The 15,670-nt window shown below is 41.5% G+C and overlaps 1 protein-coding gene across 9 annotated transcripts in view; it reads right to left on the bottom strand.

Moving 5' to 3' along the window:
• ptprfa (protein tyrosine phosphatase receptor type Fa) overlaps positions 1–15,670 on the bottom strand; it is a 397,951-nt gene that overhangs the window by 83,805 nt on the left and 298,476 nt on the right. For all 9 annotated transcript variants that reach the window (XM_082506013.1, XM_082506017.1, XM_082506019.1 and 6 more), the window contains one exon: positions 14,522–14,715. In XM_082506013.1, coding sequence (XP_082362139.1) covers positions 14,522–14,715 — 194 coding nt within the window. The remainder of the gene's footprint in view (positions 1–14,521; positions 14,716–15,670) is intronic.

Here is a 15,670-nt window from a genome sequence, read left to right on the forward strand (position 1 = left end):
ACTTAACATTGATGGTTCTTCATCAATGTTATGGATCATTTAAAACCAGGTCAGTTTCATTTTAATATCAGACACAGCCATAGAACAAAATCACTTGCCATTATGCATTGTGTACATTATCTGATAGTAAATCTAGAGGCAGGTAATATTTTTACATTTTTTTTAACAAAGGGGCTATTGACCATTTTGATGAAGAAGTTATGGGAATGCATCCATGCACACTTTAGTAAACAGATCAAGTAGACAGCTGTAGATTCTGTTGCAGGTTTACATAGAACTCAGAGGAAAGACTTCTCGAAACAGCTGCAAACAAAAACCTACTTATAGATGCCCTAAATGTTCATTCAAAACTGAATATTTCCATTACTTGTGATTTTGTTAATCGCAGATTGTTCTCGTGTTAGTTACCACAGACGTTTCGGATTTTTCCATTTTTAATGTCTATTTCAAATGACTATTTTAACAGTCATCCAGAGTTTCTAGAAAGTTACTATAAATGTTTTTCTAGTTTTACATCACAACCAGATTTGACTAAAAATCTGGAAACGTTGCGGTCTGAGAGCAAAGAGCTCTATGAAACTAGGAGGTCTTTAAAACATGACAAGAAGTTCTTTCCGTTGTAACACTGTGACATGAAAACATGGATGTTTACGTCTGAAGCTTGTGTGCAGTGATGGACAAACGTTTTGGCAGTGGCACCATAGCCCAGGTAAGTTTTTATTATTTGCCAATAGAACATTTTGACACTTATGAAATCACTGTGACTGTTCTTCATTTTATCACAGAAACAACAACAACAAAAAAGAAAATACTGCCCGTGCTCCCTCTCAGCCTCCGAGCAGATACACACATCAAACTCCTGTGTCACCACATTAACAAACTTGGGTCTCTATGCCACCCGCCCGGCCACCTGCTGCCCAGCAGGACCCCCGTCAGCTTTTTATTGCTGAGAGCTAAAAAACTAAGTTAAAAACTGAAGCGACAAAGTGTATGAAAAAAACAACTTTATGCCATTGACAAGTCTCTAGCCACAAATGTGCTGAAATCAACTGAGGCTCACATTTTCACTCACACTGTTACTAATATTAGAATTATTATTATTTTTGAAGCATTTTGTGTTGAATTGAAAGGAATAGAAAATAGAAAAATCTCCCGCTTGTGTTCTTTGTGCCACTGGATTGTGTTTCATGGTCAATAACTGATGAATCTGCACAAGAACCAACTAAACAACACCATGGGGATGGAAACTAGATGTTGCTTGAAAAAATTCAAAAACCTGCAGCACTACATCCATAGCCTGAACCAACTGTATCAGCAGTAAAACCGCATTGTTATTCCATCTGAACAATGCAGGCACCATAAACATAAGCTATGAGACAGACAATAGGGAGAAGGATTTAAATAATTTTATGTCTTGTATTGCTGGCATCTCCTCATGCTTAGTATTCTGCGCCATAAAAAAAGACTCATCTACACTTTAGATGTCATAGCTTTTCCCGAGGTTGTGCTCAGAGCAGAGACAGAGATGAAAACGTGTAGATGGAGACGCTGATGAGGAGACAGAAAGGATAAAGTCAAGATTAGAATTTGGTACTGATGTAAAGTTAAATTACATTTCACCTGCACATTCTGTTTTTGGGTGGTCTGTCTGTGTTTTCTTCTTCATTAATCATTTATGAAAGCAGAATAACGCCACTGCTGCACTCTGAACTGGCCTATCCGACAGTGGAGCATACAGAGGTGACTGCACAGTCGTGCAATTCGATCCTTAAGCCTTAAAGAAAACATGACCAATCAGCAATAACAGTGCTGACTAGGGATGGGTACGGGTATCCGGTGCCATGATGGCACTGGTTCTGACATAAACGGTAGTAACCAGACCGAAAAGCAGCGCAAAAGTCTGGCTGTACTTCACAGCAAAAGATGCAAACTCAGCAGCAACAAGTGCTTTAAGCTGATACTGTGATACTGTCAAAGGAGGTAACACCTCGAATCCGATGAAACACCTGGCGACGCATAGCGGGTTTTTAAAAGCCCAGAAATGCGCCGTATTTGATAGCTTGCTGCGAGACCTCACACCGAGCACATCTACTGCGGGTGTGGTGCCTGTTATCAGACCCGGAGTTAGCAACATCCCCAAAAACCCGAAGAGGAGAGTCCTGGCCCCTAGCCCTGCCAGTGTAGCAGAAATGATGAGGATGATGATGCAGCAGCAGCCGTTCTTCTCTGCGTGAGTAGCTTAATGTTGTTCGTGTGTAATTTACGTTGAGTAGGCTAACCACGTTATTACATTAATGCATGTAAGGTGAACTAGCAAACATCATCATAGCTACATGCGGCTGTCTTCTTGTTTGATGGCAGATACTCCCTTCACCCTGGCCAAAAAGGCTAAAATGACCAAAGAAAAAGTGGGAAACAGCTGAACATGAGAGGTCTTTGGACAAAGTTTGTGTTCTCCGTTCTTTAAGCATCGGTTCGAGCACCATTTAAGCACCGGCACCGTTTCAAAAGTACCGGTTTGGCACCGGTATCGGATAAAACCTAAACGATACCCATCCCTAGTGCTGACCTGTAAAATTCTGAACTTTCAACTGTTTTTAAAGAGTTAGCTTTCTACACACTATACAGCATGTCTTACCTGTGAATCTAAAACAAACTTAACCCAGTGCCGGGCCAATAGGCCACTCTCTTAATCTTTAGATTTGACATCCTAATATTGAATATTCACAACTGAACACAAGTTTCTTCAATAAAAACATGTGACTTTGAGTTAATCAGAGGAACTGATGAGCATACTGATGGAACACAGCATATATGGAAAAAGACTGAGAACATGGACTTGATGGAAATCCCTTCAATCCCAAAGGGAGCAATAAGATCCTTCAAGCTCCAGACAGACCAGCAGATGCTGGGCATCCAACTGGGCATCAGGCCAGATTTACCAAAACACACAATATGTGAATATAACCCACACATTGTGCTGATAGGTGTGGTTAGTTTTATGGTTGTTTTCTGAGCGTTGCGCTGTTTTCTAAACACAGTTCATTTAAATATGACATGCTCAATCTTCCCATTGAGCCTTGCAATTAAGTCCAAGCTAAGAATAATTTATTAACAGGATAGGGGCAGCTTCTTAATTGTAATCAGACAAGCATATAAATATAGGTTAGATGTAGGCCTACAGTGGCAGTCTGGCAGAAAGGGTTGCTCTAATGAAAACAGGCTCAGTGTAGGACTGTAAACCTCCAGCATTGTTGCATTAAGACAACTTGCACCCTTTCAAGGGATAAAACAAACCAAATGTGCCTGACTGACAAAGGTTTAAACTTAAAAAACCTTCTACACTCTGGTGGTGTTGACATCACCACAGTTTTCTAAGCTATCTTTGTTTTGAGACAAATTAATCAATAAAAGAAATTGCAGATTTCATCGGGGAGATTTGCGCGTGGGCGCATCTATGATCTATAGCCCACTTACTGTCAAAGTGCATGCAGCTGAATTTGTGCAGGTCCACCACTACAAACAGTCATGTGTTACATCACAGTCCGTGAGATCGTGATGAAAATGCTGTGCGCTGTCCATGGTCCTGAAATTATAATACTTCAGGTATTTTAATATTTCCCTGTTTATCTGAGTGTAGTAAACTGTTACTAAGGAAACACGTGTTTTTAAAGTTTGGTGACATTAATATATTGATCAGAACAAAAACAAGTCCCTTCTCTATCTTTTAGCCATTTCACTGTGAACCTCACCTGTCCAGGCTGGAAAAATCATGTCACAGAAGACACACCTCTTTATTTAAATCAAGAGGTGCAAGAAGTTTTGTTGCAGCTGGTTCGAGGTCATCTGTGAGCTCACTGGTTATTTATGTTTTCAATCTTCTTCTGGCATCCGTTTTCTCCTGTTCTCTCCATTTTATTATGCATTTGGATAAACTCTGCCAAAAGACCCAGCAGAGCAATATCTCAGATCCAGACCACATCAGCTCTGCTGATTTCTTCCTCCACATCCAGTTTAAGTCTATTTAAGCTGTTTCAGGTTTTACCTGCAAGTCGATTTGCAACACACCTGCACTCCAGCCCCTCGTTTCCATGCGGTCTCTTAGGCTGCGTTCACACTGCAGGTGAAAGTGCATCAAATCTGATATCTTTGACCCTGTGCGACCCATATCCGATCATGGTCTGACAGTGTGAACGGCACAAATCCGATATTTTCAAATCCGATCTGGGTCACTTTCGTATGTGGTGCTGAATCTGATGTTTCAGAAAGCGACTGCTGTTTGATGGTCACGTCGCATTAAATCTGTCTTTTACGTCACCGACACAAGACAGACGCCAACTATCAGCGCCGGAGAAGACATCGCGAACACTTCCTGGCCATCCTGATGTCAGCGAAACTGTTGGGAAGACAACGCTGGAGAAACGTGAACATTTTCTTTGTACTGTATAATCTGCAGATTCTGACAGAAATCTGCAGCTATCCTTTGAAGCAGCGCTCCTCTCAAACAGCAATAAGGATCAATATTAGGCCAAATGTAAATAACAAAATAACTTTATAATAAAGCAAAATTGGGAAACGTAAAGTCTTTATATTAAGGGCCATCAGTCAAACAATACTGTTGCTCTGGGTCTAAACAGAGCGCGTTGTGTGTGACGTCTTCTTTTGTGCATGCGGGTGCTTTGAGCGTTCACACTAGAGCGCGTTTGCTGTCGCATTTTATTTGTCGTGTGAACGAGCAGACAAAAAAATCGGATTTGATCAAAAAATTGGAATTGAGCATCAAGACCTGCAGAGTGAACGTAGCCTTATTGTCACATGCTGCTCTTTGCTGTGTGGGAGTCTTGCTGCTGCTTGTGAAGTTCCCACAACAAAGCCAAGTCACTAACTGACTAACACATCTCAGATATGTATGTTTTTTGCTTTCCTAATGTTTCTAATTGTCAGCTAACCGCAGATAGTATATTAGATAGAACAGGAGTCATCATGTGTTACACCTACCTAATAAAGTATCATCTAATGTGGGTGCTGTTGTAAAAAGGTCTGTTTAAATCCTAACCATGAGTTATAAATCATTTTGGTGCCTAAACCTTACAAAGTGAATTTGTAAGGTTGCATTTAAATCACAATCTGTTCCTACAGCTAACAAAGTAAATGCTTAAGTCTGATTGTCACATGGAAATGAAACTAGATGCTGAGAGGAGAAAACAAACAAACAAACCGAATCCAAGTGTAGAACACAAAGCTTTGAGCAAGATCCCACCACCAACCCTCTAACCTTTTGGCTTTGCACATCTTTAAAACTCATAGCAACCACTAAAGAGAAGCTGGATCATCGAAGGACCAGGAGAGAAAAACAAAACTCTCTGTGTATAACAGAGAGCTGCAGGAAGAATTTAACAAAATTGTTACTTGTGGTTTTTTTTCTTGATATTCTCCAAAAAGCGACACAAACAAATCCTGATTTCCTTTTGATTCAAAACCTGAGTTCATGTACAGAATGGAAAACAATTTGCTATTTTTCAGAATGCACTTTTGGATTCCCTTGTGAAAGCCATGGGTACTGACCTACAAATTTTAATTAAACCTTATTAAAAAAGCTGACTCCTACACAAGCCGTTTGGGTATGTCCCACTGGGGAGACTCTAGAGATGATGTCTCTGAGTTAGCTTGATACTCCCTAAAAATAATGCTGTGATGAGGAAGGTTGGGCATCTCTGTTTAGACTGCTACCCCGACAGCACAGACGGCTACACATGGACAGAAAGACACATGGATGAAAAAGATTGCTGGCTCACGAAGGCCATCGGGACATTAATGACATTTCGCATGTGAATGTCTGCTTCAACAACTTGATTCAGAGGAACTGGGCATTGTGCTGAACAACCTGCTGAGTACCCAAAAATAAAGGACAAAGAGCTTCGCTTCCTCAGCTTCTTAGAAGAAATAAATAAAAGCCGATATCATAAACAATGTAAGCTGTTAACGATGGGGTGAAAATTACATCCATTCCCTGGCCAGAGTGCAACCCGAGCTCTAAATCACAGCAACATCCATTAAATAAAGCAGCTCGAAGTGGCCTCAGCATAGAGTAGCTCTCATTTTTTCATACAGTAACTGATGCATTACTGTATTCTACGCCGTGATATATCACTGGCTCTGTCAGTGAACTCATGATGGCTGGTTTCACAGCTATACTATATTTTAAAGCGCCTTGCTGGTCTACGGGTGGAGACGCTTTCTTCTCTCTGAAATAATCAGAATCCTTAGACACGGGTTTGAATAAAGGACAGTGATGAGTCTACCTAGATACACCGAGTATCATTTTTCGAGTCTTCTTTAGTCTTTATAACGTAAATTCTGTGCCTGCTTCCTTTGAGGGTTGTAATGGGAGTATCTTAATCTCTACATGTCCACAATAATCTGTGCACACCTCTTCACAGCTGTGATATTCAGGCTTGCAGTCGGGTACTTGAGCAAAACAGAGGCAGGCAGCCGAGTATTACAGCAGACAAACACAGCATGCTGGCCATCCTCGCTCAACAGAAAACGATTTTATAGCTGTTCCAGCCACAGCCCCACGTGCAGTGTCATGAATAGTTGCCTGTCACAGAGAGGTGAGAGACCTGCTTGGGTTTAAATATAGCGATAATACATACTGGATGGCATTCAGCTGCATATGTGACAGGTGAAAGTGAGAGAAGTGGAACTACTGCTTGCTTTGTCACATCCTGTTATGTTATAGTCAGGTTGAGGACCTAGTTTCAGGACACAAGAGGGAAAAAAGTTTCCCTCAAACCACAAATCATTCGTTTTAGTGACACATAAAAACACAAGGAACCAGTTCACTCTCATGTATATATCTCATGTATATCTCATGCACATATCTTTCTTTCTACATAGCACTTTAATTCTTATTGTCTGCACTGAAGCACCGCAGCAATTTCCTAATGTTGTAAACCTCAACATCTGGCAATAAACCCATTCTGATTCTGATTCTGATTCTGATTCTGAAAAGTGAGTAAATAATGTCAAACTGTAAAAGTAATCTACAAGCAAAAGCAGAGACGAGAAAGAATCTCTATAAAACCACATGTAAGAAAACCGGAGGAAGCAAAAAAAGCCGGAGATACACAAAGAACGCTGTTACTAAAAAAAGACAGCAAGTGGCTAAAACACTAACACACCTACAAACACACCAGACAGCAGGCACATCTGGGCCCCGCCTACTAGTTTTGGCACTTTGGGCTCAGTTACAGGTGTTCTGGGGGCCAGAAAAGACCCAAATGAACTGGGTCACAACACATCTGACATCCGTCCCATATCATGTGGCCCTGGAGTCAGACTGAAGAAGCCAGACTCACCTTGAGCCAACATCATCAATCAAGGTGAAACAGAGCCAACAGAAAGCAGCAGGTGTGGGCCACAACTGGGCCAAACCCTGAAACTGTCAGACAGCTGATGACAGAAATGTGAGCGCAGAGCTTCTGAAGCTGTTCAACCATCTGACAAGTTGGATCATCTCAATCATTTTCACAAGCAAACATTCACTGTGCTGTAAACAGAACCAGAGGCGTGTTCTTTGTAGTCACATCTATTTTTGAACATATCAAAGTCATTTAATCTGAGAGTGTTAATATAAAGACTGACTGACATTATTAATGTATGTGAGACTGTTTCCCAGTAATAATGTAAAACCATATTAATATCTTTAACACACAACGCCGTTAATGCTCTCATGTCTGTGTTTGCACCCTCACACCAGAGTGAAATGATCACACTTACAGATAAGGAGGCATCTCAGGCTGCGAAGTGTGCTACCCATGGTTTATTAAAAGTCTTGTCTGATGTTATTTCACTGTAAATCAACATTTGCATCATTACCATCAAAAAAAAAGAAAAGAAGGAAAAAAAGCAAAGAAAGGTGAAATGCATCTGTGATGATCATCGAACTCTGATGGAAATGATTAATAGAACAAGATCGCTGCAATAAAAAAAGAAATTATATTAAAAATTCCTTTACATAATATCCCTGTGGAAATGTAACCTCATCATCTGCTGCATTTGTATATGATTAAGTTACATTTCTCACAACACGCCTAAAGGGAGCAGCTGTGCAGTGTGTTTATTAGATGATCAGATATTTTGACAGGTGTCAGCGAACAGTTCAACAGCTCAACAGCTCAAACTGGGAATCAAAAGGTCTTCCAAGATCAGTCAAATTCTTTTTCCCCGTGCTGTCCGCTTCATTGCATCTTGTAAAATGGAGAAAAATAAAAGTGCCATTGCTTGCTAACTGTGGTACTGTTAGCCAGCAGCACAATCTGGAAAGGTAGAAGAGTCAGCTTCATCCTCTAATGTACCTGTCAGTCTGCTGAAAACCAGTTACACTGATTGCAGGCAGCCCAGATAAGCTTTTCTCCTGCAAGAAGCAACAACATTTCCAAAGGTATTTCCAAGTTAGATGTGATGATCACTGCAGTGTGTACTGGCTCTCCCACTGGAGGAATCTGTTTTGCCCTGACAGAATAATGCTGTGGAAATGCATATGTTGCTCAAAGGCTTAAAGAAACATGAAGGATGTTTGATGCAGCCATTAGAAGTTAAAACATGTGATTGACAAAAGTTTCTGGTTCCTTTTGCCTATAAGGCCAATATTTGACTGGTACTGTCCAACCACAACGTTAACACCACCCGAGTAATACTGTGGCTACAACAGGAGGGTTTAATGTTGTGTCTGATATTAATATAATAGCGTCCTGTCAACTGTCCCCGGGTGTCTGACACCAGGATGTTGGCAGTGGATCCTTTGGGTCCTGATAGGTAAGACCTCCATTAATCAAGCTTGTTTCAGACCTTTTTTCAAAGCAGACGTTTTGACATGAAATGGTTGGTAAACACAGGTGCTGCTAATCACATTATTTCAAGCACTGTGGATACTCCACACAGAACTATAAATCAAACTTCACTCTATGCACTTCAACATGTCAACATGGTCAAAGGAGACTGCAATTAAAAGACCATGTTTAAGTGCTGTTATTGCTATAATGAACAAAGTGTTTGTCACAATACTGTGGGATGAAGACAGACTCCCACGCCATCGTTTCAGTTGGGGTCACTTCACAAAGCCCGATCCCGTCAGTCTCATCAATGACTAACCGTCAGTGCGACGATACATCAGAGTTTGGTTGGAGCTCACGGTGCAGACAGATAAATGAAGTTGCCATTTAGTTGTTGAATGGTGGCTGGAGGAGGTGGGACGCTGTTCACAGCAGGCTACAAGGACCCAGCGCAGCCTTTTAAAGAAAAAATAGCTCCATTCTTTCTGCCAGTTTCCCAAGGGGGTCATTAAATATCCATCTTATCTTATTATTATCACCTAAACTGTCCTCTCGCCTTTCTTTAGCGCTCCTTCTAATTTGCAGTGATGGCAACCAATAGACTGACAAAGACAGATGAGATAGTGAGGGAAAGTGAAGTGATGACTGATAAGAACTCTGGAAACATCTCCTCCCACGTTCTCTGCAAAGCTGCACATTCTAGCTGACGTCACGTCCTCGCGTGCTAATGAGTTTGCAGAAGTGCACAAATCTGATTAGCTGCATACAAATATTGGGATTTATTGGTGTTGCAACTAACGTTTAAACTTAATGTTTACTGAGAAAACGTGTCCCCCGGTTGTTTTTATTGACCTGTATTTATGTTTTGAACACTGACAGTATGAAAGACTGACCGGATTTCCTGGTTTGAAAAACACAGTTGCATTTGTTTGAACAGGCACCGAGGGGCCGTCCTCTGGTTGTATAGAAGTCTGTGATGCTGAGGAAACTAATGTGTGTAATCCATTTTTAACTTACCTCAATAGTTTTACTTTGATTTCTTTTTTCCACTTCTGTGTCTGTCATGCTTCATTTCTTAATTTTGATCTGATCATCTACAGATTGAGGTATATACTCAGGTAACTGTAGTAATACTGTGAAAGGCCTGGGCTACTGGTTTTCTTCTTAAATCAGCTTTTTCAGTCACTATGTGATCACACATCACACTGCATTCAATCATCAGTTATTGTTAGTCTCTGGCTGTCTTCCACGGTCTCTTTGTTGTCCTGTCTTCCTCCCATTAGCCCCAACTGGTCGAGGCAGAGGAGCCTCTCCCCGAGTCTGGTTCTTCCACTTCCTGTTAAAAGGGAGTTCTTGCTTTCCGCTGTTGCCAAGTGTTTGCACCTTCACCTTCAACCCATGAATTGGGCTTTGTCTGCCTTTAAGAGGAACAACCTCATGCATTGTTTCAGGAATCCTTAGAACATATCAAACAATAGAATAAATTAATCAATATGTCTGAAATCAGCTGTCTGCCTGTCACTAGGTAATGCAGCCATCTATTTAGACTTAATGTAAATTGTTTTAAATGGTCTAATTTCACACGGGTCGCTTGATGGCACACTAACGCTTGTGTGAAAGACACTGGATGCTTATACTTCATGTGACCGTGAAGGCAGATGGTGAAAACAAAAACATTGTCTTTGGTTGAGTCTGGGTTTGTTTTCTCTGAGTACAACATGCAGAGATGAGCCACAGAGAGGTTGCCATGTCTTATCAAATCAGCCGATGCTCACGCTTCACAGCCATCAGTGCTGAGAGGGATAAGAGGCTCCTTCAAGCGTTCTTCAGCCATCCAAAAATACGCCTCACTGAGATCTTAAAAGCCGTGAGCCTGCCAGCAGAACAGCAACAGAGATGGAGGGAGTTGAGTCTAAAGCAAACAGCAGAGGCTTCAGAAGGCCAGGACAGGGAATGAGCAGCCAATTAAGGCTTTGGTCCTGCCTCTAAGCTGCCATAATTTGGCATGACTGAACTTATTTTGTCAGTAAGGTCTTTTTTGTGACAAAATAGTCGTCTGTACTGACTGTTGGCAGGCCGAGCCTCAGTGGAACAACTGAGGGATTTAAGGCTGCTTCGCTGGAGACAACACACAGCTCAGCACTCACAGCCGAGCTCGGAGACTTTCAAAAACACTGCTGTTTAGTTTCTGCTTACTGAAGTCACAGATGTAAACTGTTAACAGACTGTGTCACCTCGTCAGCAGCACTGAGGACTGGTGTCCAAGGACAAGGACACATGGGCTGTAAATCCAGCTGTACCGAAGCAGCTGGGATGGAGCTGGTTCTGCTGGCACAGAAATCTCAGCCCGCTGAAGTAACTCGCAGCACAACAGAGAAGAAATCCATTCATCATAGAGAGTGTGATGTCGATACAGTCATAAACTCTCTGCTGGGCAGTGTACTACATCAGAAATGCACGCTGAAGGGCCAGCTTTCTGTGAGCAACCAACTGCACCACAGTGAAAGTCATCCAGGAGATGTCATCTGAAAATATGTGTTGTTATTGCCATATTTAAATTATAGCAGCGGCTGAGTAACACGTCCGTGGATGTTTATCAGTATCAACACACAGAGCAGTGATTTATGCTGCAGGGGCAGCTTTCTGCAAAACTACTTTTCCAGCTCTCTTTTGTCTGTTTCAGTCAGTCCCTCACAAACACGACCCAGTGATACCCAAAGTCCGTTCATCCATCCCCCTGTGCTATTATATATCAGTTCTACAAAATCTTTTCTTTTGAACACATTTTAGTCTCTGAATTCTTGCCGCCCGGGCAGAGAGACGATGGCTTCTGCAGACTACTCTTTAGCTGTTGGGCTTGTTTGTTTTGGACACCGTAGTGCTCTGTGGCAGCCGGTGGTGTGGTGAGCCGAGGCAACAGAATGTCAAATCGAAATATTTGACATTATAACAAACGCACAGCAACTGGTTAAATAACAGCAGTGTTAACTTTGCAGCTGAGATGAGCACAGCGGGTGGAGGGGATACACTTTATTGACACACAATGGTGTGGTGTGGTCATCTAGAGTACACGATCACTTGTGACGACACTTCATATGTGGAGTGAGATTTCTAACAGCACTACAGAATGGCTCAGTCCAGTGGCTGAGTGGACAGTTTCAATACAGCTTCGATGTACGACTTTCATGTTACAGTGCATCTGGACTGTATCTTAGAAACAAAGCATCAATATGTATCAGACTTTTGCAATGACGTTTTTCATGCACACAGACAAGTATCGACTATTTTGTTTTGTTAAACAAATAAAAAGACTTTAAATGTATCTGCTGCTCTTTCTGCTAAAAATTCTGAACTGTAAGAAAATGTCTTTGTGTTCATAGTAACCATATGTTGTTGTTTTTTCACTCTTCTCTTGATTGAGAACTTTTAAAATTTCATTTTGGTCAAATATAAAACAACTCTTATACACAAACTTTCTCTTGACACAAAGAAGGAGAAATGGTCAGCGAGTGCTCGCGGTTATTCAGCATAGAAATGTTTGCTGGAAACCTGGTTGTTAAAAGGTTATTAAGGTTTATATAATTTATTATATTTAAACCGAACTTGAAATAACCCTCTGTATTTCACTCAGAATAGCTTGAACTGTTGTTATGATGCAACACAATAGACTGACTTCTTAGAAAGTTGGTAAAAAACAACAAGAAATGGCACACAAAAGTCCAAATGAAGGGTCGCAGCGAGTTATGCCCCTGACTGTGTGTGTGTGTGCGCACGTGTGTGTGTGTGTGTGCGTGTGTGTGTGTGTGTGTGTGTGCGTGTGTGTGTGTCTGTGTGTGTGCGTGTGTGTGTGTGTGTGTGTGTGTGTGTAGTGCGGAGGGTCACTCCACACACCGTGTGTTGATTCTCATCAGCATCACTGATGCCAGGGGGAGAGACTAAACTTATCACAGATGAGGCTTGAAGACAGTTCCTTAAAGAGAAGTGTGTGTGTGTGTGTGTGTGTGTGTGTGTGTGTGTGTGTGTGTGTGTGTGTGTGTGTGTGTGTGTGTGTGTGTGTTTAAAGAGAGGTTGGAGATGGCTGTGAGATGCGGGCCCTTTATCAGGCCTCCTGCCTTACACAGATAAGACAGGAATGCTGCGTATAAAGGAAATCAGGTGAGACGCTCCTCCAGGAGAACAAAACAAGCCGAGAGGAGAGGAACTGAGCGGCACCTCCTCAGCGAGAGCTTTTAAACATCCACCCTGTGACCTGCTCTCAGTCTTTGGTGCAGTGATTTCATGCCAGTTGTTCGAGCAGTCGGCTTTCTTAGATATTCTGTGATGCATCTTTTGGAGGTGTTGCTCTTATCTTTTTCTTCTTATGTGTGTTCATGCCGTCATTTGAGACGCACGTGCACACACATGTTTTCTCATGTTCAAGTTATTTAAGTACAAATAATGTAAAAAGACAAAAATTTGTCTTCATGTTTTGGAAAAAGTGTTTTCAAGGTAAATAAATTTCAGTCTTTATGTAAAGAATTATGTAAAGTCGAGCTCGCTAAGCACTAAGTCATGTAGTGTTACCACAACAAAGACTTTCTGCAGCTGAAATGCCTCCTCCTCCTCCTCCTCATCATCATCATCATCATCACCGAGGCTTCTGGTTAGAGAAAAGTAAATTCCTTAATATTACACTAATTAAAAATATGAAGAAGCACATGTTTGGTTGTGCAGATGATCTAATATGTCAGATGCCAAATAATTATTAATATTTGGGGTTATTTTTTCCCACTGGAGACGGGAATAAAAATAAACTGAAAAAAGAAACGTCGAATCCAATTATTCTAATGGAACAAAGGGAGGTACAGGATGAGGTACTGGATGCACATCCTTATTTTAGAAATGTTCCGATGTTGGGATCTGATGCTTTTTCATCACAGCAGGCTGCAGACCACACACAGCTGTAACCTGTTTATCCTTTTTCTTTTCAAGGAGAAGATTAAAATAATAATTTGCACAAATTATGTTCATAAACTTCCTGCTTCATAAACATTTTTAATCAACATTTATGATTAAAAATCTTTCAAAATCATTTGGATTGTATTAAAAAGTTTTCAGTATTTATTTCTTTTTTAATAATAGCTCCTATATTTCATTATATTCTTCTGCTGTTTTAGAGCTGTGCAGTTCTGCAGATTTACTTAGTTTCCAGCTCTTTAAAAGTTCAGCCGCTAAAGAAACGACTTAAACATGTTTTCTGTCTAATGGCCATGAGAGGGCAAAACGTGCAACCCACACGCTGGTCCACCGTGACATGGATGCAGTAAGTCGCAGTAATCTGAAGCACCAGCAGAGGGAGATGTTTTTTTCAAGCCAACATAAAGTAATAACGGGGAATTAACACATGCACATACATATTAGTCTCACAGCTTAATTGCTTCTGATGATTACGGACTCTGAAACGTGCACCTCGTGTCTATTAGCAGGTTGGTTGTGCAAAGGTAGAGCATGTGAAAAAAACAACCTGTTACTGATGGGTGTATTGCTTCAGTCAATAGTTTAAAGACCAAAAAATTGTTTCCTGCCTTAAAACAATAACTTGTGTCAAATAAACTTCGGGGATCTGAACCAAACTCCCCCGTCTTCAGCTCTCACTCATTGTCTCACCCAGTCACATCAACCTGAATGACACCGTGTGAGAATACCTGGGCTTCAGGGAGGTTAACATCCAGGATGACCGGCTGGCCGTGGGGCTCCCCGTTCTCTAGCCTGGAGTAAACCAGCTGGTATCCTCTGATCTGCCCATGCTGCTTCACGGACAGCGGGGGCTTCCAGCTCACCCTCAGGGCAGTAGAGTTCAGGGCCTCTACCTCCACCTTCCTGGGAGGAGCTCCAGGCACTGAAAACAAATGAGAGAACACAAATTACATTTAGAAAGTGGAATGTTTGATTTTGTGCGTCTCAATAGGTAGGCTACTATTAAACCACGTCTTCATGAGACTGTATTAGCATCTGTTCCTCAGAAGCTGAGTATCTCTGCCTTACTTTGTACCCTTTACTATTTCCACAGTAACGTTTTGGCGGCTGAAAGATTTGCGAAGCATGATTTCACCTTCAACAAGTACAAACAGACTTGTTGTGTGTTCAGATACACCTGATAAGTGTCACAGTGCCTGTTTTTTCTCACACTGCTCACTGTGGTACGCTGTCAGTGTGAATATTATTCACTGAAAAGCTTGTTGCTGTTTCTTTGTGCCTTCATGTGATTCACTTGTTGGCACTGCTTCATGATGGGAAGAAGAATAAGTGAGAAATTTGTTTCCTTTTATTTTCCTTTTTGTTAGAATTGTTTATGTGTGATTCATGCGAGTCATTTTTGGCAAATGCACTGGTGATTTGGTGAGGCTTTGGGGGAGGGGTGTGATGCTGTCACTCCCAACATCGTTTTTGGAGGTTTCACTGCTGTGTTTGGGCGCATTTTAACACACACCACCATATTTTCATAAAACGAACCAATTCGTTTTTAGAGTGAAAACCCCAACAGACTATTTTCTAGTGTTTTTGTAAGCTTTTAGTGTTTCACTCTCACGTCACACAGGCTCAGAGACTGTTTCCCCTCAAAATCACAACTTTTACTTTGACATTCTCCACTTCCTTTGTCCAATACTGCACAAACCTACACGCAACCAGAGAAACCACAAGAAGGTTTTCAGTGCAGCAGCCACATTTAGCTTTGCAACAGCAGCAACACACATTTTCCACTAGCAGCCAGAGGTCGTCAGGTGATTGTGAATGAGGTCTAAACCCAAACCAATGCGTTTAATCTTCAGACCGCCTTCTGCTGCTGCCACTCC

This window comes from Aulonocara stuartgranti (assembly GCF_965226115.1).
Source record: "Aulonocara stuartgranti genome assembly, chromosome: 15".
Taxonomy (NCBI): Eukaryota; Metazoa; Chordata; class Actinopteri; order Cichliformes; family Cichlidae; genus Aulonocara; species Aulonocara stuartgranti.